Consider the following 25,630-nt stretch of genomic DNA (forward strand, 5'->3'; position numbering starts at 1 on the left):
CCTGCTGCGACAAGCTCCCCTCCCCCTGGTTTCCCAGAACCAGAAGAGTGAACAGGGCAGAGGTGAAGTCTCATATTGCTTGGGGAAACCCTGGGGAGGAGGGGACTTAGGCAGCTGTGGGGAGGTGCGGACCTTCAGTCTCAGCAACTGCTTCATGGGGGCAAGATCTGCCGGAAATGAGTTGTTGTGCTCATTAGGCCTGACACTCCAGTACAGATCGTGTTTTTGCCAATACAGGGTTAACTCCAACTTGGGCAGTGTGATTTATTGCTGGCTCACTCGAGTCACAAATCAAACACGCAACGCTACAGTCTGAGTAATAAGCATCCCTTTATTCGCCGACACCATTACAAAAACTGATTACATTAGCAACCAAAAAAAGGGGGCAGGGGAGAGAAGGGGAGGGGAGGAGTGTTTAATTGAAGGTGGAAGTCAGAGGCCGCTACTCCCCAAAATGTATCTAAGTAAAACAGTGTAGACTGTCAGTATTAAAACGTTACTGTTTACTGCTGCTGTTACCACGTCAGGTGGGTGTGTCTGAACAAGTTTTACTGAGCATAGTAAAGACAAGAGGTTATACGTTCACTGTAGGCTCCAGGAATGTAAAGCTCTAATTTATCCAAACTGTTTTGTTTATTTATTTATTTATTATAAAACTAAACTCTGGAGGTGTCTGCAGAGTCTTCTTCTTCATCATCTTGTTTAAATCAGTAGTCTAACAAGGAGTAGAAAAGACAAAACTCTGTTCAGTGTTTGACGAAGTAGAAAGGGTTGTGAACACATAAATAAGGCTTTAATTTGGCAAAATATAAAATACAGTGCCTTCTGCTACCCCCAAATTAACGGTCTCCCCATGATTTCATTCTGCAAAAGAAGAAACAACAAAAGAAAAGAAAGGTAAGGTAAGGTAAACCTGGGGGGTGCATGAGAAAGTAGCTATTACAAAATACTTTTTTAAAAAATTGTTTTTATACACTGAAAAAGGAGTCCTAAAACTTTAGGGTAAAGTAGGGTTACATGTAATTCCTCCAGATAGAAGAAAAATCAAGCGGGAAATGGCAGCCCAGGCTTTCACTGCGCCAGTTCATAAACAGTGGAACTCCTTCCCCAAAGAGGGGCACCCAACATCTTCACTGTACAGCTTTCGCCATCTTATTTCATTTATTTATTAAATTTATATTCCCACCCTTTCGCCCAAAGGAACCCAGGGCAGCAAACACACAAACCATAAAGCACCTAAAAAACAAACAAAACAAACAAAAAAAATCTGCAATGCAGATGGGGACCTTGAAAAGGTCTCTACTTAAAAAGGCTTCTTGGAAGAGGAAGGTCTTTAGTAGGCACTGAAAAGCCAACAGAGGCAACACCATATTCTAAAGGAACGCCTCCTTATTGCAGCAGAGCTATTTAATTTTGTGGGCCCTACCTCTTCGGTTGAATTTATTTGGGATGCATACAGCCTCTGCTCAGTGCTACCTTTAAAAATATTTTTTTCTACTTGCATTCCCCCTCTAAAAACTAGGTGCGTCTTATGGTCAGGTGCGTCTTATGGCGCGAAAAATACGGTATATCTCGCAAGAGTTCCATGAAATCTCACAAAATCTCGCTGGAAGCTACCACCGCCACAAAACCTCAGTAGCAACAGTCTCAGGCGGGGTACCTGCAGCGGTACCACCCTGTTGTATTCCACCGCCCGAGGCAGCTGCTTCACTCCGCCTCATGGGTGGGCCAGCCCTGCTTTTTGCCCACCCCCAGGAAATGCAGCTGGTGCCCCTCCCTGGAACTCTCCTACCTAGTAGCTGGTAGTGTTCTTTTCCTTTCGCAAGCAGTTGGCTGACTGACGCAAGCAGTTTCTTGAGATGGGCAACGTCCTGGCTCATGGCTACGTTGAGGCTTTTATCGGGCCCTGCCTAGAGGGGAAAGGAGGGGAGAGAAAGCAGTTAGCAAAGAGGAGTCGCGGCGGAAGGAACAGTGGGCAGGTGGGGGGATTTAACACTGAATTTTAGAGTGCAGGGTAGGCAATCAGCCAGAGGCCGAAGGGGCTTGCCATGCCCAAGGCTGCACCACTTAGACATCTCGAACGAAAGGGTGAAGCCCCTCCTCTGGAACAGAACGAAGAGCAAGTCAGGCTGCTGGTCTCCCTTCTGTTCCCCAAGTGATCCCCAGGACACAGCAGGGCAAAGACGCTCTCAGGTCCACTGCACAAAAAATAAAATGAAAATAAAAAATCCCTCTGCACCAAGAACTAGCACGCCAGGGGAGAAGGATGGGGTAGAACTGCTCTCCCCTGGCATGCTATTCTGTGTGCGTGGATTGGTTTATTTTTAATGGAGGGTCATTTGCTCCTATAACCACCCCCACCCCTGCAATCCGAAGTGGAACAGCCCAGGCGCGGCAAGAAGTAGGCCTTGATGCAGAAGCCCCAGGACAAAAGGCCCCTAGGGTCCCTTCATGTTAGGTTCAATAATAATAATAATAATAATAATAATAATAATAATAATAATAATAATAATAATACCTTTATTGTCATTATACAACCTGTGTACAATGAAATTAAGAAGAAGAAGAAGAGGAGGAATTTGGATTTGATATCCCGCCTTTCACTCCCCTTCAGGAGTCTCAAAGCGGCTAACATTCTCCTTTTCCCTTCCTCCCCCACAACACTCTGTGAGGTGAGTGAGGCCGAGAGACTTCAGAGAAGTGTGACTAGCCCAAGGTCACCCAGCAGCTGCATGTGGAGGAGCGGAGACGCGAACCCGGTTCACCAGATTACGAGTCTACCGCTCCAAACCACAACACCACACCGGCTCCCCCCCCCCACAAACACTCAATCTCTTATCAAACAACACACAACCTCACAAGTCAATTTCGCTAGGTTATTTTTCGTTCAACAGCCTAACAACCCACGGATAGAAGCTATTTTTTAGCCTGTTGGTACGGCTGATTATACTACTGTATCTCCTGCCCGAGGGTAGAAGATTAAAGAGGTGATGGCTGGGGTGCGAGTCATCCCTGAGAATTTTTCTCGCTCTCCTAACGCAACGATCCCTTGCGATGTCATCTAGCGGACTCAAGGGACAGCCCATGATATCATGTGCTGTATTCACCACCCTCAGTAGAGACTTTCTGTCTGTGGCTGTCAGGCCAGCATAGCATACTGTGATACAATATGAAAGGACACTTTCTATTGTGGACTGGTAAAAGGAGTTCATCAGTTGCTGTTTAATATTATTCTTTCGCAAGACCCTGAGGAAATGGGAGTCTCTGTTGGGCCTTTCTGACCACCCGAGTTATGTTGATTTTCCAAGTGAGGTCCTCACTAAGGTAAACTCCCAGGAATTTAAAGGAGGAGACACTCTCCACACAGCCCCCCCCCCCAATATACAACAGGGCAGGTTCCTCTGGAAGTCCAACACCATCTCCTTTGTCTTACTAATATTTAGGTGCAAGTTATTCTCTAAGCATCATGTAGATACTTTTCAAACCTCCCCCCTGTATGCTATTTCATCTCTGCCTGCAATTAGGCTCATTATGGTAGAATCATCTGCAACCTTAATAATTACTGTGGATGGATCAGATGATTTGCAGTCACATGTGTGCAACGAGTACAGGTAGGGACTTAGCACACATCCCTGTGGGGTGCTGGTGCTAAGCTTCAGGGAGGTAGATATACCAGTCCCAATCCTCACTGTTTGTGTCCGATCCCTCAAAAAGTCTTTAATCCAGTCACAGATGGTAGAAGAAAGGTTCAGATCCGTCAGCTTTTTAATAAGAATGTCATTTCTGCCTTTGGTTGGAAATGAGTTGGGCCTGCCAATACGCAGCCGCCCTGCCACCTGCTGGTGGGACAGAGCAGCGCTTCGCCTTCGTTCCATTCATCCAGAGTTGCAAACCACACACACACAAATACAAGGGAGTTGGGGCTGGGGGACACAACAGTGCTGTGTGACATCTTCAGATCCCTAAAAGTGGCCCTCCAACCACCACGGGCCTCAACAGCCTGACACAAACACACTGGGAGCCGCAGTGGTGTAGTGGTTAAGAGCGGTAGACTCGTAATCTGGTGAACCGGGTTCGCTTCCCTGCTCCTCCACCTGCAGCTGCTGGGTGACCTTGGGCCACTCACACTTCTCTGAAGTCTCTCAGCCCCACTCACCTCACAGAGTGTTTGTTGTGGGGGAGGAAGGGAAAGGAGAATGTTAGCCGCTTTGAGACTCCTTAGGGTAGTAATAAAGCGGGATATCAAATCCAAACTCTTCTACTGTGCTGGGCCACTCAGTCGTAAAGTGACGCTGAAAACGTGGGCAATGTCTAGGCCGAGAGGAGTGCGAAGAGGCGCTCTGAGCCCATGGCTAATTGGCTCTGCCCTTTTGCTTACCCACTTAACGAATATTGCATCTTCCAGGATCTCTGCAAAAGTGCCGTGCAGGCAGGACTGTGCAGAGCCGGATTAAGCAACAATTCATTCCGGCTGGTAGCCAAATACAGCCATTTGGCCACACACACACACACACACATATACACACACACCAGCGAAGCTGCTGCTGAAGGATTCTGGTAATGCCTGCACATCATATGGCGTTTTATGTGCCCAAGGTAACACTCACCGTCTGTGAGGAGACGTCACTGTTCTCAATCACATTGGTGTCCCCTGCGGCTTTTCCTATTTCCCTTTCTAGAGTAACGAGCGATTCCTGGGCCTTAAGGGAGAAGCAGCAGAGGAAATACTTTGAGTATTATTGTGCGTTTTGTTTAGGAATTGCTTCCTGTTGTTAGGCGCCCCAAAGTGATTAACAATATAATGAAAACATCTAAAAAACAGATACACATATAAAAGCAGGAAAAACAATTGCATGTATAAACACTCTGTGTGTGTGTGTGTGTGTGTGTGTGTGTGCGTGCGTGCGCGTGGGTGTAGACAAGAACAGCACATACATAAAATCAACTCAATTCAACACGGACACCAACTGCGATTAAAACCTCCATGTGGAAGGCTTGATGAAATAGTAAAAGGTAAAGGGACCCCTGACCATTAGGTCCAGTCGTGACCGACTCTGGAGTTGCGGTGCTCATCTCGCTTTATTGGCCGAGGGAGCCAACGTTTGTCTGCAGACAGCTTCCGGATCATGTGACTAAGCCGCTTCTGGCGAACCAGAGCAGCACACGGAAACGTCGTTTACCTTCCCACCAGAGTGGTACCTATTTATCTACTTGCACTTTGATGTGCTTTCGAACTGCTAGGTTGGCAGGAGCAGGGACCGAGCAACGGGAGCTCACCCTGTCGCAGGGATTCGAACCGCCGACCTTTTGATCGGCAAGCCCTAGGCTCTGTGGTTTAGACCACAGCACCACCCACGTCCCTGTTGAAATAGTAAAACACCAGATATCACTGTGAGCTACTAAGGTTAGGAAACAGAGAATTTACAGGTCAGGATAAAAAAACCAGAATGCTGATGACTGTTTTTGTGGGGTGGGGCCTTGTAATGCAGTATTTGAAAATACGAAGCATGGATGCAACAGCTGTGCTTCCAGACACAGGCGTCACGTGGGCTCACTTAAATCAGGAATCCAGGAGTGGCTATGGCTCCCTCTTGAGCATCCCTGGGCAAGCACTTTCTGTGAGACACAATCTCATGAGCTGCACAAATACAAGTGTCCATCTGGGCATCTGAAAGTGATGTGCTCTAGGCGATGCTTTCACCCTTCTTCACAAATGCTCTCGAGGCAGCCAAAGAAGTAAGCAAAATGGCATCACAAGCAGCCTAAGATCACAGCAGCCAGATAAAGCCATAAATAGCCAGAGATTAAAAAGTCTTTGCCTGGTGCTGGAAAGATGGAGGCGGTGGCTCCACAACACAGTCTTACACTCACATCCTGCCTAATTTCTGAAAGGGAGACGCACACCAGATAAGCATTTCAAGACAGCATCCTAATGCACAGAAAGCTTGACATGGCAGAAGGGGACAAAACAGGGCTTTAAAAATAAGCACAATGGCTTTTAATTAGAATGGAATCATAAAGGGACCCCGAGGATCATCTAGTCCAACCCCCTGAAATGCAGGAATATGCAGCTGTCCATACGAGGATCGAACCTGCAAGCTTGGCATTATCAGCACCATGCTCTAACCAACCGAGCTAATTTTTCTCGGAGAAACAGACCTGGGGCTAGGGAAGCTGCTGGAGAACAGGTGAGCTGTGTTCCCAACAGCCCATCCCTTGTTCACAACCTCGAAGCAGCATTTTGGAAAGGTTTTTCTGAATAGCCTTAAAAAGGAAGCCCCACAGGAAACACACAGCAACAGCGTAGCCTAGAGGCTGGCAAAGGATAGATAACTGTGACCGGAACTTCTCTGTCTGGGAGGGAGCCATAACTGGCACAGTAACTTAAGCTAGAGGAAAACACTGTGTGACACAGGCTGCAGTTGGGCCTCAAGCAACAAAGAACTGTATCTTTGATTCCCCCTAGACCACTTAGACCAATTCCTTACCTTAGGCAAGTCAATTGCTAGTTTCTGCCTCTCGCTTTGATCAATTTTGAGTTTGGATAAAGTCTCATTCAACTGGGTTTTCAGCTGCAACAGATAAGACAAAGCCAGTTGAGCACATCCCTCTTGGGTGAGAACAAGGGAGTAAGAGGTGGCTACAAGTATAAGCACACACACATGAGAAGGAAGAGTGAAGATTAGTCATCAAACATGTACTACAAGGAGAGTTGGGCAGCAAAGTGAGTCCATCTGCAAGACAGATGAAAAAGAACAACTACAGAAAGCTACAGGTAACTATAGAGGTTAGAATCAGTGAGAAAATTCTAAATGGATATGTTCTCCAAGCCTCACCAGCCTTATCAGGGCATTTGCACGAAGCTTTTCACAAGTGAGCATCTGCTCCACAGATCAGTTCCAATCATCATCAGTATTTTGTTTAAGGAAGCCTTAAACCAAAACATCTGGAAGCCACCAAAGAACTGAGGAACAGCAAGTTGACTAAAGCCATTGACACACAGCCTCTCTCCCATTTTCCTCCAGGGAACTCACAGGCTAACCTTCTGAGCTAGCCAGAACATCTGATATCTTCATAATTTTATTCACGTGCATCCAAAATAACTTGTTCTCACCAAAAAAGCAGTACCCCAAAAAGTTTGTAATAATACCTGGTAATTTTCAGAGTTTTTCAAATATGAGACCTAATACAGGTTTTTCCTTGTGGGGAGACATAAAGGTGAAACCACCTTCACCCAAAAATGACAGGATGGGGGGAAGTCACTGTTTGTAATGACATTTTCGTATTCAACGTGACCCTCGGTGATGCTCAAACTTTCATTCTGGGTTCTGGAAAACTCACAGCGACCCAGCTGGAGGCAGTTCAGCTTGAGAGTTTGTTATATGAATCAATTCCATAATGCCAGAAGCTTCAGCAAAGCAAGGCTGGTCTGGTTTCTTTTCTATGCCCAACAGGCAGTGGCTCATATGACCAGTATGGGACTGAATCAGTCTCTGTCAGGGGCACCTAGTGCTTCCCTCTCCTGCCTTTAAGAACGTACATTGCACTTGAAGGGCAGAAGGACTATTCCTTCCTCAAGCCAGTAGGCTGCATTATGCCACATTCTGTGCCCTTTGCCTGCTATAATCTCTTTGTATGCAAATACAAAAACTGTCCAGTTTCACCTTCCAGAAACTGGGACTTCCTTCAAGGGAAAGGGAAAGGTAAAGGGACCCCTGACCATCAGGTCCAGTCGTGACCGACTCTGGGGTTGCGTGCTCATCTCGCTCTATAGGCCAGGAGCCGACGCTTGTCCGCAGACAGCTTCTGGGTCACATGGCCAGCGTGACTAAGCCGCTTCTGGCGAACAAGAGAAGCACACGGAAACGCCGTTTACCTTCCCCGCCAGAGAAGTTTATCTCTATTTATCTACTTGCACCTTGAGGTGCTTTCGAACTGCTAGGTTGACAGGAGCTGGGACCGAACAACGGGAGCTCACCCCGTCGCGGGGATTCGAACCGCAAACCTTCCGATCGGCAAGTCCTAGGCTCCGTGGTTTAACCCACAGCGCCACCTGCTTCCCTTCAAGGGAAAAGGTGCAGCCTAAAAGCAAACACTCCCGTTCTGGTCTCACAACTCCACCTAGCACCGAATTGAGGCAAAGCAGCACTTTCCACACCTGTAGCCAAGACCCTCTGCGTTCCGAGAAAGCAGGCTTCTGAATTCACAAACCATCCCAAACGTTAAGGCTTTAAGCAAAAAGGGCCGGAGGGAGCAGCAAACACACTTAATGTTGTTATTAAGAGGCAGGGAAAGGGCTGTAAAAGTGGTTGAAGCAGACAAAGTCTGAGCTGGAGGGGTTAGCAGACAAGACGGGATTCAGAAAAGGTTCCCTCCGCTTTGGAGTAAGTTTGTATTCAGCGGAGGGAGGAGGGCAGGCCTCTTACCAAATTTAACTCTTCATTCTGCCTGACTGCTTCAGAATATGAGTCATCAAGTTTTTTCTGCAATTCAGTCAACAGATCTTTGAGCTGAAATGAAGTTTTCAGAGGCTTTAAGACGCATCTCCTTCTGCCACCCCCTTCCCCCCTGTTCTGGCTCCGTGGTTAGAAGTCACAAAGAGCAAACGCCCCTGAGGGGAGCAAGTATTTCGTCCTTGGGCCAACCAGAGCCATGCGTTGAGTGCAACAGAGAGCAAAAATAACTGCTGCATTTGGACAGGCAGCTTACCTCCCGGACTTCTGAAACATACGTTGATCGCTCTATTTCTGCCTTCTCCAGTTCTTGTTCCAGATGTTCTCGTTCCTTTTTAAGCTGCAAAAAAGGGGGCAAAGAAGTCAGGAAGCTACGAAGGTGTCCGCTCTGCTTCCAGATGTTTTCATTTGTTACCACCAAGCTGAAAGTCATTCTTCCAGCGCTAACCATAAACTACATTAATCACCAGCTTCCCCAATTCCTGAAATGCTAGTCAGATTTCATACCCTGATCTGACCTATTTTTCAGTAGTGTCCTTGGTGCTTCAGTGGGCATGAATTGAAAAACCCAGCCATGGCAACTTAAAACTAGGTGTTTAGCAACTAGCCTTTATATCATAACGGCTACGTTTAAACAGCTGCAATTTAATTTAATGGGGTGACTAGTCCATGGCCAGCACGGAAAGATTTGGCTTCCCGCCCTCAAAACTTGTCATTTTAAAAATTAGCTTTTAAATAAAAATACATTGACCACTCCTATGGGTCCCCTGTTGTGACAGCGCCCCAGATGCCAAAGACAGGTGCATGAGGTGAGGGAGGGGTCAGGGCAAGGAGAGCCATGTGGGCACACTGCTCATTCCAAGTCCAGTTTCTCAAACTGGGATCATTATGTCTGAACTGGGCCAGTTTTACACAAACACCCCAAGAAGGTTCGGGATGAATTAACCCTTCATGTACAGGTTAAACGAAACATACAGAATCAACTTCTTTGACTTCTTCCTTTAATCTTTCTACCGCCTGCTCCAAAGGAGCGACCGACGAGCGCATCTGCAATCAGACAAAATATAAACACTATTATTATTATTGTTATTAAAATGACATAAACGTCTTACTCTTCAAGACTGTGAAATGGACGATCAAGGGCTGCTGATTTCGCTAGACTCCAACTGGCTTCAGGGTGCTGTGGCTGTTCACAATTACTGTTATGAGAAAAGCTTCCTTTTGCCTGTTCTGAATCTCCTTCCAATCAATTCTGCCAAGCAACAGAGAGTTCCTACGCTACAGGAGAGGGAGAAGTTTCTCCCATCTACACTCTGCAAATTGCGAATAATTAGATGGCCTCCCAATCTTTTGCTGAAAGATTTGTTGCAAAGATTTGCCCGTGCAGAGATTTTCACTTGTGCGGTAGCACTCTTCCCCTCTTCCTAAATAGGTTCCAGGGACTCCCCCAACCCTTTGCAGCATATGGGGGAAGGAGGAGGAGGGAAGCCCCAAGGGGAAATCCTTGCACTGACAGGAAGTGCCCATTGTTTTTCATTTCTTTGGCCTTTGTGACCCACAAAGGTCGCTACCAATGTTATGCGTAGCACTCTGAACACCAGAGAGGGCTAACAAGCCTCCTTCATTTGGTGGCAAAGACAGCTCCCATCCGTGAACTAGAGATTACTAAACCCAGATCATTTAACTCCGCGGAAGGTAGAGACGCAGAGGCAGATGGTCTTTCCCAGCTAACAATGAAGTGCTGCTGGTCTCCTGCTGCCAGAGGGTGGGGCTGCGCAGACATTCTCCCCATTTGCATCAAGTCTGCTTCAGTAAGCACTTGCCGGATGCATAATCCGAATCATCTTAGAGAGATTAATTTATTTTGATGAAAGCAAAGGAAAGCCACAGAAGTACAACACTGGTGGTGCGTTTTCCTTTTTTGCTTTTCAAAAACAGGATTAAGCCCCCTGATATTACTTTGAGAATGTGCTGCTATTTTTATACACGATCGCAGATTTGCCAGCTCATGTACAAGAGGCTGATTACTTCAGGATGCTGTTTTCAGGAGACATGACTGATCCTTGCTTGCAACTAACTAACGCAGGCCATAGACTTAATATATGAGGCTCCTCAAATCAGAACATTCAGCCCCTCCAGCCTGGAACTGTCTCCTCTAGCTGAGAACAGAAGCCCCACACACAGTCCTGATAGACTTGGGCTCCAGCAAAGGACCCCTGACCATTAGGTCCAGTCGTGACCGACTCTGGGGTTGCGGCACTCATCTCGCTTTATTGGCCGAGGGAGCCGGCGTACAGCTTCCGGGTCATGTGGCCAGCATGACTAAGCCACTTCTGGCGAACCAGGGCAGCGCACAGAAATGCCGTTTACCTTCCCACCTATTTATCTACTTGCACTTTGATGTGCTTTCGAACTGCTAAGTTGGCAGGATCAGGGACCGAGCAGCGGGAGCTCACCCCGCCATGGGGATTCGAACTGCTGACCTTCTGATCAGCAAGTCCTAGGCTCTGTGGTTTAACCCACAGCGCCACCCGCGTCCCCGGGCTCTAGCATAGGATCTTTGAAACTGAGATGACAGAGACTAAACCTTGAACTGTTCACATCCAAAGCATGTTCTCTGCATCTAAGGCAGGCGTGGGGAACCTTTGGGCTGCCAGATGTTGCTGAACTTCAATTCCATCACCCCTGGCAAGCATGGCTCATGGCCAGGGAAAACGGGAGTTGCAGTTCAGCAACATCTGGAGGGCCAAAGTTTCCCCACACCTGATCTAAGGAACACCTTCCCTGCCCCCACTGGGGGAAAGAACCACAAGCCATTGTTTTGATTCCAGAATAATGACATGCTGTGAGCATCCTCAGTCAACTTGCCTCAAGCTGCTGATCCGTTAGGGTATCTATATATAATAAAAACAGACGTAAAAAAGGAAAACCAGAGACCCTCAGCTATCCATAACCATTATGGAAACAGGTATTCCTAATTGCTGGCATATGCCTTTTGGCATAGAAACATTTTCGGAAAGCTTTTAAAAGCTGAAACAGAAGGTGCCTGCTCAATCTCTGTTAGGAGAGCACTCCACAGGACTGGGCTGATGACACAACAGTCTCTTATTTCGTGTCGATGACAAATGAGCCATTGCTACCTATTCTCATCCTCTTCATATTGGGGGTTGCACTGATGTTTTAAACTGCATTTCTACTTTTGTTCCTCACCTTAAGAACCGTTATACTGAAAAGCTTGACATTTTATACACAGATAAAATTACATGAAGTGGGGCAGCCAGTGGAGCCATCTTCTAAATCTGAGCAGAGTTTTAGATAAGTGTTCCCCCCAAATCTGCCCCTTGGTGCTGGAAATGGAGCACCCCCAGAGGTTAGAGGGGCAGAGAGGAGAAACTCAAGAGTGAAGCTCTGGGGGCAGGATCTCCGCCAAAGTACCTGTTGAAGTTCCTTCTGCAATTCCTCGATTTTTATTTTCCATTTGCTCTCCTCCTCTTCCACGCTCCTCTGTAGTCTTTGCAAGATTCCCTCCTAGCAACACAGAATTTCAGTTACCAAACACCCATAGGAAAATTGTGGTGTGTGTAAATTTCACAGGACACACTCCTACCGTCTCTGCAAGGACCACTTTATACTTCTCGCACTCCTGCTGCAACATGACATGCATCTCCTCTGCCTCCTTCAACTTCTGCTCCATGGCCTGTGAAGGGAAAAAATAAATCTCATATAGATATCTTGCAGGTTGGCAAGAAAGAGCAACCAGTTTGCTCTTATTGGCCTGGGGTGAGGGGAGATTGATGGCTTGGATCCTAAGCTAAGTTAAACCTAACAAAATTCATGAATGGAACATTTCCCCTCCCCGCCTTCCCTCTTCAGTCACCGTCAACCTCCCTCCAATTTCCAGGCTTATTCCAGCAAAGGCAAGAACAGGTCTGTGTGCTTGCTCCTGTATTAGCCATATCCTTTCTGCTATGTAGAAGAGCTTCACTTGCTTCTCGTGATGCCTTCAAGTCAGCAGCCAGGATTGAAGGTGCAGGAGTCTGAGGAGGTCTCCAGATTCAGCAGCTGCTGGTTGTGCAAAACCCTCATCATACAATCAGCTTGGAAGGGACCTCGAGGATCATCTAGTCCAACCTGAATATGCAGCTGTCCCATATGGGGAATTGAACCTGCAACCTTGGTGGTATCAGCACTGCGCTCTAACCAACTGAGCTGCTTTTAAACAGCAACAGTATCACACTCCAAAGTAGGTTTTAATTTTGAGGAGACCTTCAGGAGGGAACCAGTTTCTCTATTTGTAACTAAATGGTCACTTTTGTAGAGATGCATTGTCCAGAATTCCTGAAGCATAGCCAGAGCTGAAGCCATTGTTAAATCAGCCAGGGAGTTTCCCATTACAGTTGTACCTCGGAAGTCGAACGGAATCCGTTCCGGAAGTCTGTTCGACTTCCAAAATATTCGGAATCCAAGGCACGGCTTCCGACTGGCTGCAGGAAGCTCCTGCAGCCAATTGGAACCTGCGGGAGCCACGGTGGATGTTCGGGTTCCAAAGAACGTTCACAAACAGGAACACTCACTTCTGGGTGTTTGGCGCTCGGGATCCAAGATACGACTGTATAAGGCAAATTTAAGATTAATTTTGGCTCACCTGAGCAGAGCTTCCTTTAAGGCTTTTTAAAACACACACCACTTATACCAACCTTAATTTCCTCTGGTCGAGATGGATCTTTTGTATGTTCTCTCACTGCCTTTTCAAACCCACGCATCCAGTCGCTGTGGCTCTGTGCAAGAGAGGGTAATCTTTTTGGTGTCCCGAGAATGACAAAAACCAGCTAGCTAGAGCTGCCCTTCCATCTGGGTGTAAAATTTACCTCTGTAAGCTAGGCTGGTTTCTACTCACACTCCCTATGCTCCATCCAGACACAGTATCTGGAAGAGGCAGATAACACTGATAACTGGGAAACACTGGCCTGCGAGAGCTCCAGTTGGAGAACAGCCTTTACCAAAGGTGTCATGGGCTTTGAAGACACTCGAACTCATGACGAAAGGGATATATATGTGCTAAGAGGAAGGCACGCTTGGCAAGCCCTCACCCTGATCAACTTCTGCCTGGAAACCTATGTCCCCACTGTGGAAGGAGGTGTGGATCCAGAACTGGCCTCCACAGTCACTTACAGACTCACTGTTAAGACTCTGTTCATGGAAGACAATCTTACTTGGCTATGAGTGATCGCCAAAGAAGACTGTTCAGATGTTCAGTCTCTGCCTGACTTTCCGGGAGAGCAGAACACAGAAAGCTTCTTTATACTGAGTCAGACCACTAGGTCCATCTAGCTCAGTATTGTCCACACTGATTGGCAGTGGCTCTTCAAGACCAGCTCCATCTGGAGATGCCAAGGATTGAACCCAGACCTTCAGTTGCTCAACCACTGAACTACAGCCCAAGTTAGACCATCGACCAATGTCCGATTCAGCTCTTACGCTTGCATGGAAGAGATAAGGAAACACCACCAATTTGCTTGGAGTCTTACGCATAAAACAGGGATACAAAACTAAGCAGCCTTTAAATGCACAATAAAAAGCAAGTACTGTAGTGCAAAACAGATCAATTAGCAGGAGCCTCTGGAGGTGCACACCAGCAGCTCTGAGCCAGGAAGCCCAGTCACTCCACTCTTCAGCAGCATCTACAAAGCAAACAGCTTTGCTTCCACTGTCGCCAGCTGGCAGCTGGAGGAGCACAGAACTGTGGCACATCTTACCAAGGTGGAAGGAAGAGACACTATGGGGAACAGCTTCTGCAATGTGCTTCTCGTCTCCGCTTCAACAACCTCCACATACTGCTGCCTCTCCTGGATTGACAGAGGGAAAGGAGGAAGGGCCAAGTCAATGCAAAATTTCCACCAGATGGCAAGATAAAAAATTTCCTTCCTCGGCCTAAACGTTCCTTGCCTAATTGAGAGCTACTGTTTCCGAGGGGCCAGAAACAGTTTCACCCATCGACCCTTGCATTCACACCGCAGAAAACGCTTCAGGGCTCGGCCTTCGTGTCGTTTTGTACTTTCAACAAGTTCTCAAAAGAAGCCTCCGCAGAGTCTGTTCATTTCTTTCCCTTGCTTAAGGGGTCTGGGGAGGCAGAATGCGTACATAACGGGGTGAGGGGCACGGGGGGTTGGCAGCTATGTCAACCCACACACTTAAGAGGTGAAGAGATCACAGGTTCCTGCTCTTTACTTTTGAAGCATTCCTCAAAGAGGCGCCAGGAAGAAATATTATTACAAAGCCCAACACATTTTGATGAAATCTTTATCAAGGGGCGATGACTGTCAAGTTATTCTGTGGTATACCACCCCCACCCCCCACTATAACTGGTTTTTTCCTAGAAATTTTCTGAGGGTCACCACCTTCCCCCTCCCCCTTATATTGCTCATCCTTTGTTGCCCTTAACTTTTAAATACATGGTACTTCCCCCATCTCCAGTGAATACACACTCAAAGTAATACAGTCTGAAGTTCTGGCCTTGATCCTTGATTTCCATTTGAATTAGGCCATGAACATAATATGGACTGCAAATTCTGAAAGGCCCAAGTAATTATGGGATCAGATGCAAAGCATCTTATTTTCCTGGCCATTAAGCCATCACAAGAAAACAGTGTTCTGTACTGAAGTGGGCATCAAAGTGAGATTTCTTGTGGGTGTGCTTTTCTCATATCCCCATTTTATCCCCTTTCTGTCAACAGGGGATGGAAACTCGGTTCAACATTGTGCAGCAACTAAAACTGCCGTCTGGAAAGCTCACTTTGTAAGCGGAGAGTTACATGTCAAATGGAAGGCGTTAGGGCTAGTTCACACATGCATGCACTCCCCTCGATTTCCTATCAACTTGAATCTCAGCTGAGCGTGTGAATTATCTCCACTAAAAGAGTTCCTTCCAGGTAAGAACTATGAAAAAGTACTGATCTCTGTTGGGAGATGGTACCTTCAGGTGTCCCAAGTCATCAAATGATGGATATGCATGTATGTACTGCCCATTATTCCCTCTGGCTCTTGCATCCTGGGAGAGAATGCAAGGCAGCCATTCTGCATCTCTATAACTAAGTATTTTTACAGTGCACTAAGCATACGCCTAGGGGCGTTGGGGCAGGTAGCTAGTTCACTCAAGCATCTCTTGTTGCAACGGACCCGTCACCATTTGCCGTATATGAAGCCCATCTCAGGACATGCTCTTGAGACTTATTTAGTCCAGGGTTCTCAAAGCCTACAGCAGATTCCAGGACACCCATCTGGCTGCTGAGTGTGCTTTCTGCATGTCTGGGAGCACAATATAGTGCAAAACCCAATCACAAGTGTAGTGCATCATCGCCTGGAGATGATCCAGTTCCCCTTTGCTGATCTAGCTGCTCACAATGAAACTTCCCCCCCCCCCCCCAAGAATCAGACCAGGAAGAAATGCTGGCAAACCAGAGATGTCTCTCCTAATGATGGGACTTTAGGAAAGGCATAGCCTCTTAAATACAGGAGTTTTAAGCCAGGTGTTGGGAACCTGTTGCACTTCAGAAGTTGCTGGACTCTAGCTCCTCTTAACCCTTGACCTTTTGCCATGCCAGCTGGGCAGGGGAGCTCAGAGCCTGGCAATGTCTGGGAGGACCACAGGTTTCCGAGCCCTGATTTAAGGACTTTGGAAAGGTTTGCCCCTTTCAAAAATGCTACGGAACATTCCTCAAGAGGCAATCTCCACCCACACTATGCCTTTCTCTCCCCAGAATACAGAGCAAAACGGAAACCAATTGATAGAGCTGGGCAGCGTTTTCCTCTCACCATCATCGATCCAGCAAACGTGAACGCTCACGGCCTCCAGTGATCAAGGCAACAAGGGAATCTTGTATGCATCCCTTCCCCATGACTGCAGACTCCGATATGCCACAAGAGACAGGACAGAAACCCCCTTTGCTTTATTTCCCTCCTAGTTTCAGTAGTAAGAATTCAACCTGTTGTGGAGGTATAGGTCTGTGGATAAACTTAAGGGGGGGGGGGACCGCCAGCAAAAAAATCCTCAGTCTTTGAGGCCAGGGTAAAGGTAAAGGCGCCCCTGACCGTTAAGTCCGGTCACAGATGACACTGGGGTTGCGCGCTCATCTCGCTCTATAGGCCGAGGGAGCCGGCGTTTGTCTGCAGACAGCTTCCGGGTCATGTGGCCAGCATGACTAAGCCGCTTCTGGTGAAACCAGAGCAGTGCACGGAAACCTTCCCACTGGAGAGGTATCTATTTATCTACTTGCACTTTGACGTGCTTTCAAACTGCTGGGGGGGCAGCAGCTGGGACCGAACAACGGGAGCTCATCCCGTCATGGGGATTCGAACTGCCAACCTTCTGATCAGCAAGTCCTGGGCTCTGTGGTTTAGACCACAGTGCCACCCGCATCCCTTGAGGCCAGGGTAGAGGAGTTTAAATATATAGGTTCTATAAGCAATGAACTTCATTTCCCCCAAGATTTGCCAGAGGTTGAAACCATCTCCACTGCACTTTTCTTTTATTTAAATTTGTTTGTTGGGGGAGGAGAAGTTGGGGTTCTACACAAAAGTTGCTGAGTCAAAGCCTGAAGGAACTCCAATGGAGCAGGCAGATCGTTCAAATCCGCTGTCGTAGTTCAAACTCCGGGCCCTGTAGAGCAGTGTTCCCCAACCCCCGGGCCGTGGACCGGTGCCGGTCCGTGGATCAATCGGCACCGGGCCGCCCGAGGAACTTCAAATCATTTCACTGTGGCGGGCGGCCGAGGCGCAGAGCATTGCGCCCTCTCAAGCCCGCCCATTGTGTTACAATAGCGAATGAAAATTCGCTATTGTTACACTGATGCTCCTCCTGGCCAATCAGATTGGCCGAAAGGCAAACCTCACGCCATTGGTCGAGGAGGAGGAGGCACCACGGGAGGACTGAGGACTCGAGGTCGGAGACGCGGGGACTGAGAGAAGCTGCCGTGAGGGAAGTGCACGGAGGGGGGGACTCAGCTCAAAACAAGCGGGCCACGGAAAAATTATCAAACATTTACCGGTCCGCGGCAATAAAAAGGTTGGGGAGCACTGCTGTAGAGCATTGCAGCAAACACCAATGAAAAACCCTTTCTTGAAACACTTCCAGGAGGGAGATTCTACAGCCCCATGCCCCAAAGCAGCTTATTCTTCAGCTAAATGGCTTTCATATCCTATCCAAATTCTGTGTAATTTCAGTAAGTGGGTGATACGATTATATTACGTTTTTTCAGTTAGTTTTTTTTTAAAAAATATGATTTTTAAAATAAGCTTAAATAGTAGCGCTTCTGTCAGGGAAGTGAATTGTCAGTTTGGCTGGCGGGAAAGATTTCATGTGCCTAAAGGGCTGCAAATGACAGGGGCAGGAAGACGGTGGCTATTTTTATTTGTGTAGTTTAAACTACATACCTGTTTCTCTTAAGCAGTTTAAAAGATTTCACATTTCTCAGATTTATTATTTAAAAAATCAGGTATTTGTAAGTTACTGAACCCTGTGGAGATTTGACAGGGTAGATTTTAGGTTTTAACCCCCCCCCCAGTCAACATGCACCTTAAATTGGGACTGAGTGAAGTTTTAACCATAGTGAGAATTAAGATGCAGCAACCTGAATCTGACGAGATTTAAACTGGGAGTCCTAAATACAAAACAGCACTTAAAATGAAGAAAATACGCAAGCTGAAACAGAATAATAATACCAGCAGACTTTATAATCTGTTCATATAACACCATATAATGGGTTGTATCCCATCACTCTAGTTCTGCTGGTGCAAAGGAACTTCCTCTCTCTTTCTAGTCTACCCCAGACCACTGTGAACCCTCAAAAAAAAAGTAGCTCTGGAAGGTTAAGGACCCTCTAGAGTGGATTTTGGGGGGTATACAGGGAAAAGAGAGAAAACAGAAGTGCTGTCGTGGCAGTAGAACCTCACTGGATACAACTCAAAACTGGCACACGATTAGCTGTCTGTGTGTCAATATATACTCCTTGTAGACCACTGATAAGCATTTCCCCCAGTTTGTGTATTTTGTTCATTTATATCAAACACTTAACTTTTTAAAATTTATAATTTCCCCTTAACTTGCCAGATCCGGGTTGCCACATCTAAATTCACACCATAGTCAAAACTTCACACCATAGTCCACATTTGAGGCTATTTTGCGATTTAGAATTTTGTTTAACCTATCCATACGCTTCGTTTATGCTGTTTCCTTTCGTCTGCAAAAATTATAGTGGGGCAACGACACTTCACTAGGAGATGCCGTGGCGGCAGCAGGTATCCCAATTTCGTTGCAATCCCAGCCCGGCTTGAACGCTTCCAAATCTTAGCCATTTCAAGGACTGTGTGCATGAAAAGCAAAAGCAGCCCTCGCTGGCCCGTAAGGAAACACTCCAAAATGCACAGCTTTGCTGAGACCAATGAAGTGAGAGGGTGTGCAGCTTGTGCTTCATTCTTCAAAATAAATGGGGAAAGTTTTTAGGTTTGTTTTTTTTAAATCAGCTTGAATCATGGCCTGCGTGTTTAATTTCAACATTAACGGCACCGAGTGTGACAGTCCTTACATGATGGACAGGTTTCAATGGGCACAAAAGTGAGAGGATGTTTGGGTGGCCAACAAGATGCTGGCAGGTGTGATTCCCAACTCCAGGGGGAGGGCGGAGAGAGGGAGAACACAGCCCTGTAGCTCTAGCAACTGTTCCAAGCAAAACCAGAGCAGACAGCATGCTCACAAATCAAAAGGGGAGGGGGACATAACATAAAGAGAAGGTTTAAGATGACATGCAGAAGCAGAGGTGGAAAGTGCAGGATGAGAGAGAGAGAAAGAGAGAGCATTCAGAACAGAGTGTATTTAAAATTGCAGTAAAAGCTAAATGCTTCCATTTGATTCTAAAAGGCGGCTGCCGAATCACTTCTAGTTTCAATGCAGTTGTTTCTAGCAGTTAGTATTACAACCTTAGCAGTCTTGTTCACTTTGTCCTGCAGCAATTTTTCAGTTGAGGCCAATGCTTCCATGGCTTTCCAGTTTTTCTCTCGAAGGTCCTAATCGTTTTTAGAAAGATATGGTTTCAGTTCAGCCAATAATCAAACGGTGTCTTGCTTTCACTTCAGAGAGCGAGAGAGCGCTTGCATTTAAGCGCAGGTTACTGCAAAATGATTTGGGTGGTCAATTAAGATGAGGCACACTAGCAAAAAAAAACAACCAAGTGTGATGTTAAAAAGGGAAAGAGAATTTGTCTGGGTTTTTTTTTCAAAAGCAAAAAAAAAAAATTTTAAAAAATGGCTAGTTCTTCCCCACTGTCCTGCCATTCTATTTCCTGGCTCTGCCTGCAGCATCACTACTAGGAACCCTCCCCCCTTTTGACTGCATTTGTGAGGAAGGAGGAGGAGGAGTGTTCAAAAGTGAGCAATACACACACACACACCCTGGGACCAACCAAGCTTTAATTCACCTGCAGAACCCAGAAATCAACAGCAATTCAGCGTCACCTGCAGCAGTCAGGGCCATCAGCCTAGGGAGGGTGCATAGCTCAGAAACAGAAGGGATCCTTTTCATACAGAAGGGACTCCGCTACACAGGTCCATTATTACGTTATAAATGTGTTATACAAATGTGACACCAGAGGGCGGTGTGGAGCTGCAATCCGAAGCCAATGGTAAATTGCATTGGGAGCTCATTTTTCCTATAAAGTTTTTATAGCGTTTTTTTATATCTGTGTAGATCCAGCCATGGTCTCAGGTTGAATCCTTAGTAGCTTCAATTACAAAAGGACCCACTTGACAGAATCTGGAGAGCTCAGCCGGTTAAGGTAAACAGAGCTGGGCTAGGAAAACCAATGATCTGACTCAATGTGAAGGTAGCGTCCGACGTTCACCCTCCTACCAAATTGCAGGTGGCTTCCAAGAGAAGGTGAAAGCCCTGCTCCAATTCGCGCTGCGTTGGCTGGACCACAAGGCAGACTAGAGGACTGACTTTTTTGTCGGCGTCAAAAATGTTGCATTTTAAAGAGAGCAAACGAAGCAGCATCTTAATGAAGTTAAGTCAAATCGTATCATTTCTATGCTTTCCTCAGCCATTCTGCTAGAAGGGCTTTACTCCCCCTGCCATGCTGACTCCCGAAATTAGCAACTATTGGGGGGAAAGGACCCCTTTTTCTCTGGCATCTGTTGCATTTCACCCACCTGCTCCTGAACCCAGGGCAAGGGCATTTCCTGCTACTCTACACCGGCTTCTTATAAGAACCTGAGAGCAGTTCTGCTCAACCAGGCCACAGGTACATCGGGTCCAGAATCCTGCTCCCAGAGTGGCCAGCCAGGACCTGGGTCCAACAGGGTTCTCCCCAGGTGAACCCCAGCATATTGCCTCTGAGAGTGGAGGCAGGTCTCCACTAGCAACTGTGGTGGAATGAAGGATCTAGTATACCAAGCCTATGTAACTTCTTCTCCACCAAGCTGACTTCAGAATATGATGGCCCCCCAAGGGCTTTATAAACCTCATTTTTTTACTGCCTGCCTAGGACTGCATGATGTGGGGGGGGGGGGGGGCGCGGTCCTATTGGCTCAAGGCAGGCTTCAATGAGGGCCTGCTTTAGCCATGCCTGAACCCAACTGTACTACCCACAACTAGGAATGTGTGCATGTAGTTTATGTGTGTATGTGTGTTTAAATTAGCTTGAAGAGGGACACATTTAATATTTTTTAAAGTTATTTTTTATATTATTTATATTGTGGGGTGGTTGGGCTTAAAGGAAGCTTAGGGACGTGAAAAGCATTTCAGGGGTGTGATACGTCAGCTTATTTATTCTCTTTTTTGCAACTGTGCTACTTCACTAGTTTGCAATTCTATAAATGCCCATTGTTGAGTTGGAAAGGTCACCTGGGCCAACCCCCTGCAATGTAGACATGTAGCACTGTGGCATGTTCAAAGGGCTTCAACACACAGGCTGGGGGGCCCTGAAGACACCCAGGCTCACAAGCTCAGCTCTTCGGGGAAATCTCAACTCTCACTGATATGAAATAACACAGAAAATTTGAGATCATGGTTGTAGGAGGAAAAGTGCCGTCTGCAAACGTAACTGTTCGATTCATTTCAGGGTTTCCAAATGCTCCTGGGATAGAGGAAGCAACAGATGGAGCAGACTTCTGGAGACACATGCAGAATAAGCAGCACAAGCCAACACTGCTCTAAACAAATAATGAGTGGACTAGAGGGCTGAAGTGGCCTTTAGTCGCCCAGAGAATATTCATCCGTTTCTTTTGAGGGCTGTGTTCTGCTTCTCGTTTTCTAGCTAAGCTGGCGTCCGCTAGAAAACTTCCTAAGAAGTTCTAGCTACTGAAAAAAAGAGCCCAGGTATAATGCCCATCCCAAATTTAGAGTGGGGGATATTTTTTCCACAGGTACTGAAGGCTTGAAAGGATAACACAGCTCCCTGAGAAGTTTGGTTCCGTGCATCAGTTCTGCTCCCACTCATTCCCAACAAGGGTGCAAAGTGTCTGCAAACACTAATCAAAGACACCCTTCTGTTCCAGTGTGTTGCTGGATCCCATGAATTTTAGGTAGGAGATCCAGAAAGTCTGTTTCTATTTCATTTAGTTACTTGTACTCCACTTGCCAAGGGAAAAAAACTGGCTGAAAGGGAAATTCAAAAGGACACAGACAGGCACCACACAATGCCCACCTTAGAAAAGAGTATTTGGTTTCCCGGAACATTTCAGCCTTGGTTAAATGAAAACACAAGGATTTAAAGCAGTGGTGGAGAGCCTGTAGCCACGCCAAATGACGATGGACTTTCGCTCCCATCAGCCCCAACCACTAACGATCAGGGATGATGGACGTGTCAGACCAACACCATGTGGAGAGGCACAGGCTCCCCTGCCCAAATTTAAGAAGGAAACCAAGCCAAGCCAAAGGATCTCTGGAACAGGTGAAATGAAGGCACACAACAAGGTGACAAGAGCTTGCTTTCTTGGACTGAGCAAGTACTTCCCAAGCTTCTGTAGCTCAGGTCTGCCCACGTTTGGATATGGCCTCCCAAAGTCCTTCCCCTTCGTTGTATTCATTAGACTCACACACCTAGGCATGCAAAGCCTTCTGAGGTTTTGCCCGCAAACCAGAGATCAACTTGCCCCCAATGGTGTGATCCAGTAGGCTGCATGCAGCAGTCTCTTACCACGCAGAGCAGGATCCGTCTCTGGCTACTGGGAAAGCCAGGCTGCTCTGGCTGTTACAGGAAGGAGAGAGAGCGCTTCCTGCTCAGTAGCCACATGATGGGCAAGAAGCACCTTAAAGCAGAGTCAAACTCCCCCAGGGAATTCCAGGCTACTTACGTTGTTCTTTTGCCTCTGTTGCTCCACCGCATGTTTCAAGGAGCCCAGCTCCTTCTGGAGGCTGGCGATCTCCCCCTCTTTCCCTGTGATGCTGAATCCATACGAAACAGAAAGCGTCAGAAACACGCATTTCACTGAACCCTGAGAATCCCCCCTCCACGCAGAACATGGCTCTGTGATTGCTGGACTTCCCACCTCACCCCACCCCATTTGGCCCCTTCCATGGAAAATATGCCCAGAAAAATGTCAAGGTTCTCCCTTGGGCCATGAAGGCTAGAAGCTTGCAGAGTTTAGAAACGTGAGAGCCTAGGACTCAACTGCACATTACACTTGACGGTGTTTAATGGCAACCTGGCAGTATATTTAGGAAGAGAAAAAGGCACTTTCTGATGGGAGAGAAAACAGGAGCGGGGAGGCAATTTAAGCGGGGAAGACCTGCTAGGGAAGAGAACTAGGAACACAATATTATCCATTCCATCCAAAGGAAACATATTTGCCTTCACCCGTGAAAAGGGAATATTACAGTTTAATTGGGGTAACAGTATTATTACAGATTGATTTACATTGCTGCTTACTTGCTAAACTGGCTTCTAATTGACTACCAATACTTACAGCTGTAGAAGCTGTTCATTCCTGATGGCCAGAGATTCCTGAAAGAGATCAAGACACCTTATTTAAACAGAAGAGGGTAGGTGCCTGGCAGATGACTGGCTTTTATCAGTATTAATTATGCAGCAGTATGTTGCTTTCGGCTGCAGCGTCCAAAAGTTGGTTTGCCACATTGCCACCTGGTTTGCACAATCAGTTCATAGTCAATAGGCAAGGGATGTGCACAAGCTGCAGAGAGGGCGCTTGAGCCCCTTTGTCAATACGTCTCTCTTTCAACCAGATACTCAAGGCTCAAACGCAGAGGCTGCGGTAGCAGATCACAGGTGGGGCCTGAAGAAGGATCAATGCAAAGGGAGAGGCAGCCAAAGCCTCTCTCTCCCCGAGAATCCACCAAGAAATCATGCAGGAAAATGTGTCCTCCCTCCCTCAAAAGAACACAGGAAGCAGTTACTGCGAGTGATTTAGATCTTCCTTCCCCGTAGACTTTGCCTCCTGAACGTTTTCAACCAAAATTATTTACCGTATTTTTCGCACCATAGGGCGCACCGGACCATAGGGCGCACCCAGTTTTTTGGGGGGGAAATAAAGGGGAAAAAATTATTCCCCCCCCCCCAGGCGCGGGGCTGGGGTGGGGGAAGCTCGAGCTTCCCCCGACCCCAGCCCCCAAACAGGCAGCTCTCTGCAAGCCGTGGGAGCGCTCCCACTGCTTGCTGAGAGGTGCTCGAAGCCTGGACGTGCTGAGCTGAGCGCGCGCAGGCTTCAGCATGCAGGCAAGTCTCCACAAGCAGCGGGAGCGCTCCCGCTGCTTGCGGAGAGGTCCGCGAAGCCTGGAGAGCGTGAGGGGTCGGTGCGCACCGACCCCTCTCACTCTCCAGGCTTCAGCGAAAGCCTGCATTCGCACCATAGGACGCACACACATTTCCCCTTCATTTTTGGAGGGGGAAAAGTGTGTCCTATGGTGCGAAAAATACGGTAAAATTCTGGCATGTACAAATACAACATAGCATCCCATCTCTCTCTATGCGCACTGCAAATCAGCAATCAGGAGGAATACCTGTTCACCATTTTCCTGCTTTATTTCCTGAATCTGTGCTCTTAGTAACTGATTCTCCTCCTGTACAACCTGCAAGAGAGGACGATGTGTTAGACATGGCTGCCCATTCACCTCTCTTGTCCCTCTCCTCCTAAGGCCCCTATGCTGTCACCTGCAATTCTTTTCTTTGGTGAGAGACTTCTTTCCCCCTCTCATCTAGTAAGATCTCCATCTTTTGCATTTCTTCTTGCTTCGTTTTCAGTCTGCGGACACAATTTAAAAGTTATTCACATTCCTTTCTCGGATACGATCAGATCTGCAGTTTATTTACTCCATGTATTGAGGTTGCTCTTGTTATGTGCATCCTAATTCTCTTTACCGAAATGAGGCAAAAGTGGTTCACAAAGCAGGTAACATGCTGGTTTTATGTAAGTTAAGGGAGGATCACAGTATTTACAGAACCTCCCAGATTTCTCTGCATAAGTGCTCAGATGATAACTCTTGCCAGTCTGTGTTGTGGCAGACATGTGAACTGGCAAGCAGATACTGAATTATTTGACACACTGCCCAAGATAGAATAGTTTTATTCTACATGACCAGGGAGCAATGTTTGGGCTGAGTTGTATGGAAACAGTTTTGCATGGACATCCCCCCCGCCCCAGTAACTAATGACTGCTGCTTTTGTTCATCTGCCTGGCAACAAATGATGTGCCAAACTTTCACTGCACATTTGAAGGCGATCAGAGAGAAGCAGCTCTTCGGGAAGGTGCAGAATGCTACTCTAGACAATGCCAAATACAGTGGTGCCCCGCAAGACGAATGCCTCGCAAGACGGAAAACCCGCTAGACGAAAGGGTTTTCCGTTTTCGAGTTGCTTCGCAAGACGATTTTCCCTATGGGCTTGCTTCGCAAGACGAAAACGTCTTGCCAGTCTTGCGGTTTTTCCCCGCTCCCCCCCCCCCTTTCTAAGCCGCTAATAGCCTTTTAGCAGCTAAGCCGCTAAGCCTTTAATAGCTGCTAAGCCGCTAATAGCGCTAATCCACTAAGCCGCTAATAGGGTTGCTTCGCAAGACGAAAAAACCGCTAGACGAAGAGAATCGCGGAACGGATTCTTTTCATCTTGCGAGGCACCACTGTACAGTCATACCTCATGTTACGTTTGCTTCCTGATACATTTTTTCAGGTTGCGTCC

The 25,630-nt window shown here is 47.1% G+C and overlaps 1 protein-coding gene across 11 annotated transcripts in view; it reads right to left on the bottom strand.

Moving 5' to 3' along the window:
- Window positions 1-311: 311 nt before the first annotated feature.
- Window positions 312-25,630, bottom strand: part of KTN1 (kinectin 1) — a 105,803-nt gene continuing 80,484 nt past the window's right edge. For 3 of the 11 annotated variants that reach the window (XM_077919214.1, XM_077919167.1, XM_077919189.1), the window contains 16 exons: window positions 24,611-24,701; window positions 24,460-24,528; window positions 23,409-23,446; window positions 22,797-22,887; window positions 19,425-19,511; window positions 14,210-14,299; window positions 13,151-13,231; window positions 12,061-12,150; window positions 11,889-11,981; window positions 9,429-9,500; window positions 8,710-8,793; window positions 8,427-8,510; window positions 6,489-6,572; window positions 4,608-4,700; window positions 1,793-1,910; window positions 312-715 (listed from right to left, as the gene is read on the bottom strand). In XM_077919214.1, the coding sequence (XP_077775340.1) occupies window positions 708-715; window positions 1,793-1,910; window positions 4,608-4,700; window positions 6,489-6,572; window positions 8,427-8,510; window positions 8,710-8,793; window positions 9,429-9,500; window positions 11,889-11,981; window positions 12,061-12,150; window positions 13,151-13,231; window positions 14,210-14,299; window positions 19,425-19,511; window positions 22,797-22,887; window positions 23,409-23,446; window positions 24,460-24,528; window positions 24,611-24,701 (1,273 nt within the window). In that variant the 3' untranslated portion in view covers window positions 312-707. Of the gene's footprint in view, window positions 865-1,792; window positions 1,911-4,607; window positions 4,701-6,488; window positions 6,573-8,426; window positions 8,511-8,709; window positions 8,794-9,428; window positions 9,501-11,888; window positions 11,982-12,060; window positions 12,151-13,150; window positions 13,232-14,209; window positions 14,300-15,426; window positions 15,502-19,424; window positions 19,512-22,796; window positions 22,888-23,408; window positions 23,447-24,459; window positions 24,529-24,610; window positions 24,702-25,630 lie in introns of all 11 variants that reach the window. The other 8 variants (XM_077919351.1, XM_028730991.2, XM_077919245.1 and 5 more) reach the window with 8 other exon arrangements.

The sequence above is a fragment of the Podarcis muralis genome, chromosome 1 (genome assembly GCF_964188315.1).
Source record: "Podarcis muralis chromosome 1, rPodMur119.hap1.1, whole genome shotgun sequence".
Classification (NCBI taxonomy): Eukaryota; Metazoa; Chordata; class Lepidosauria; order Squamata; family Lacertidae; genus Podarcis; species Podarcis muralis.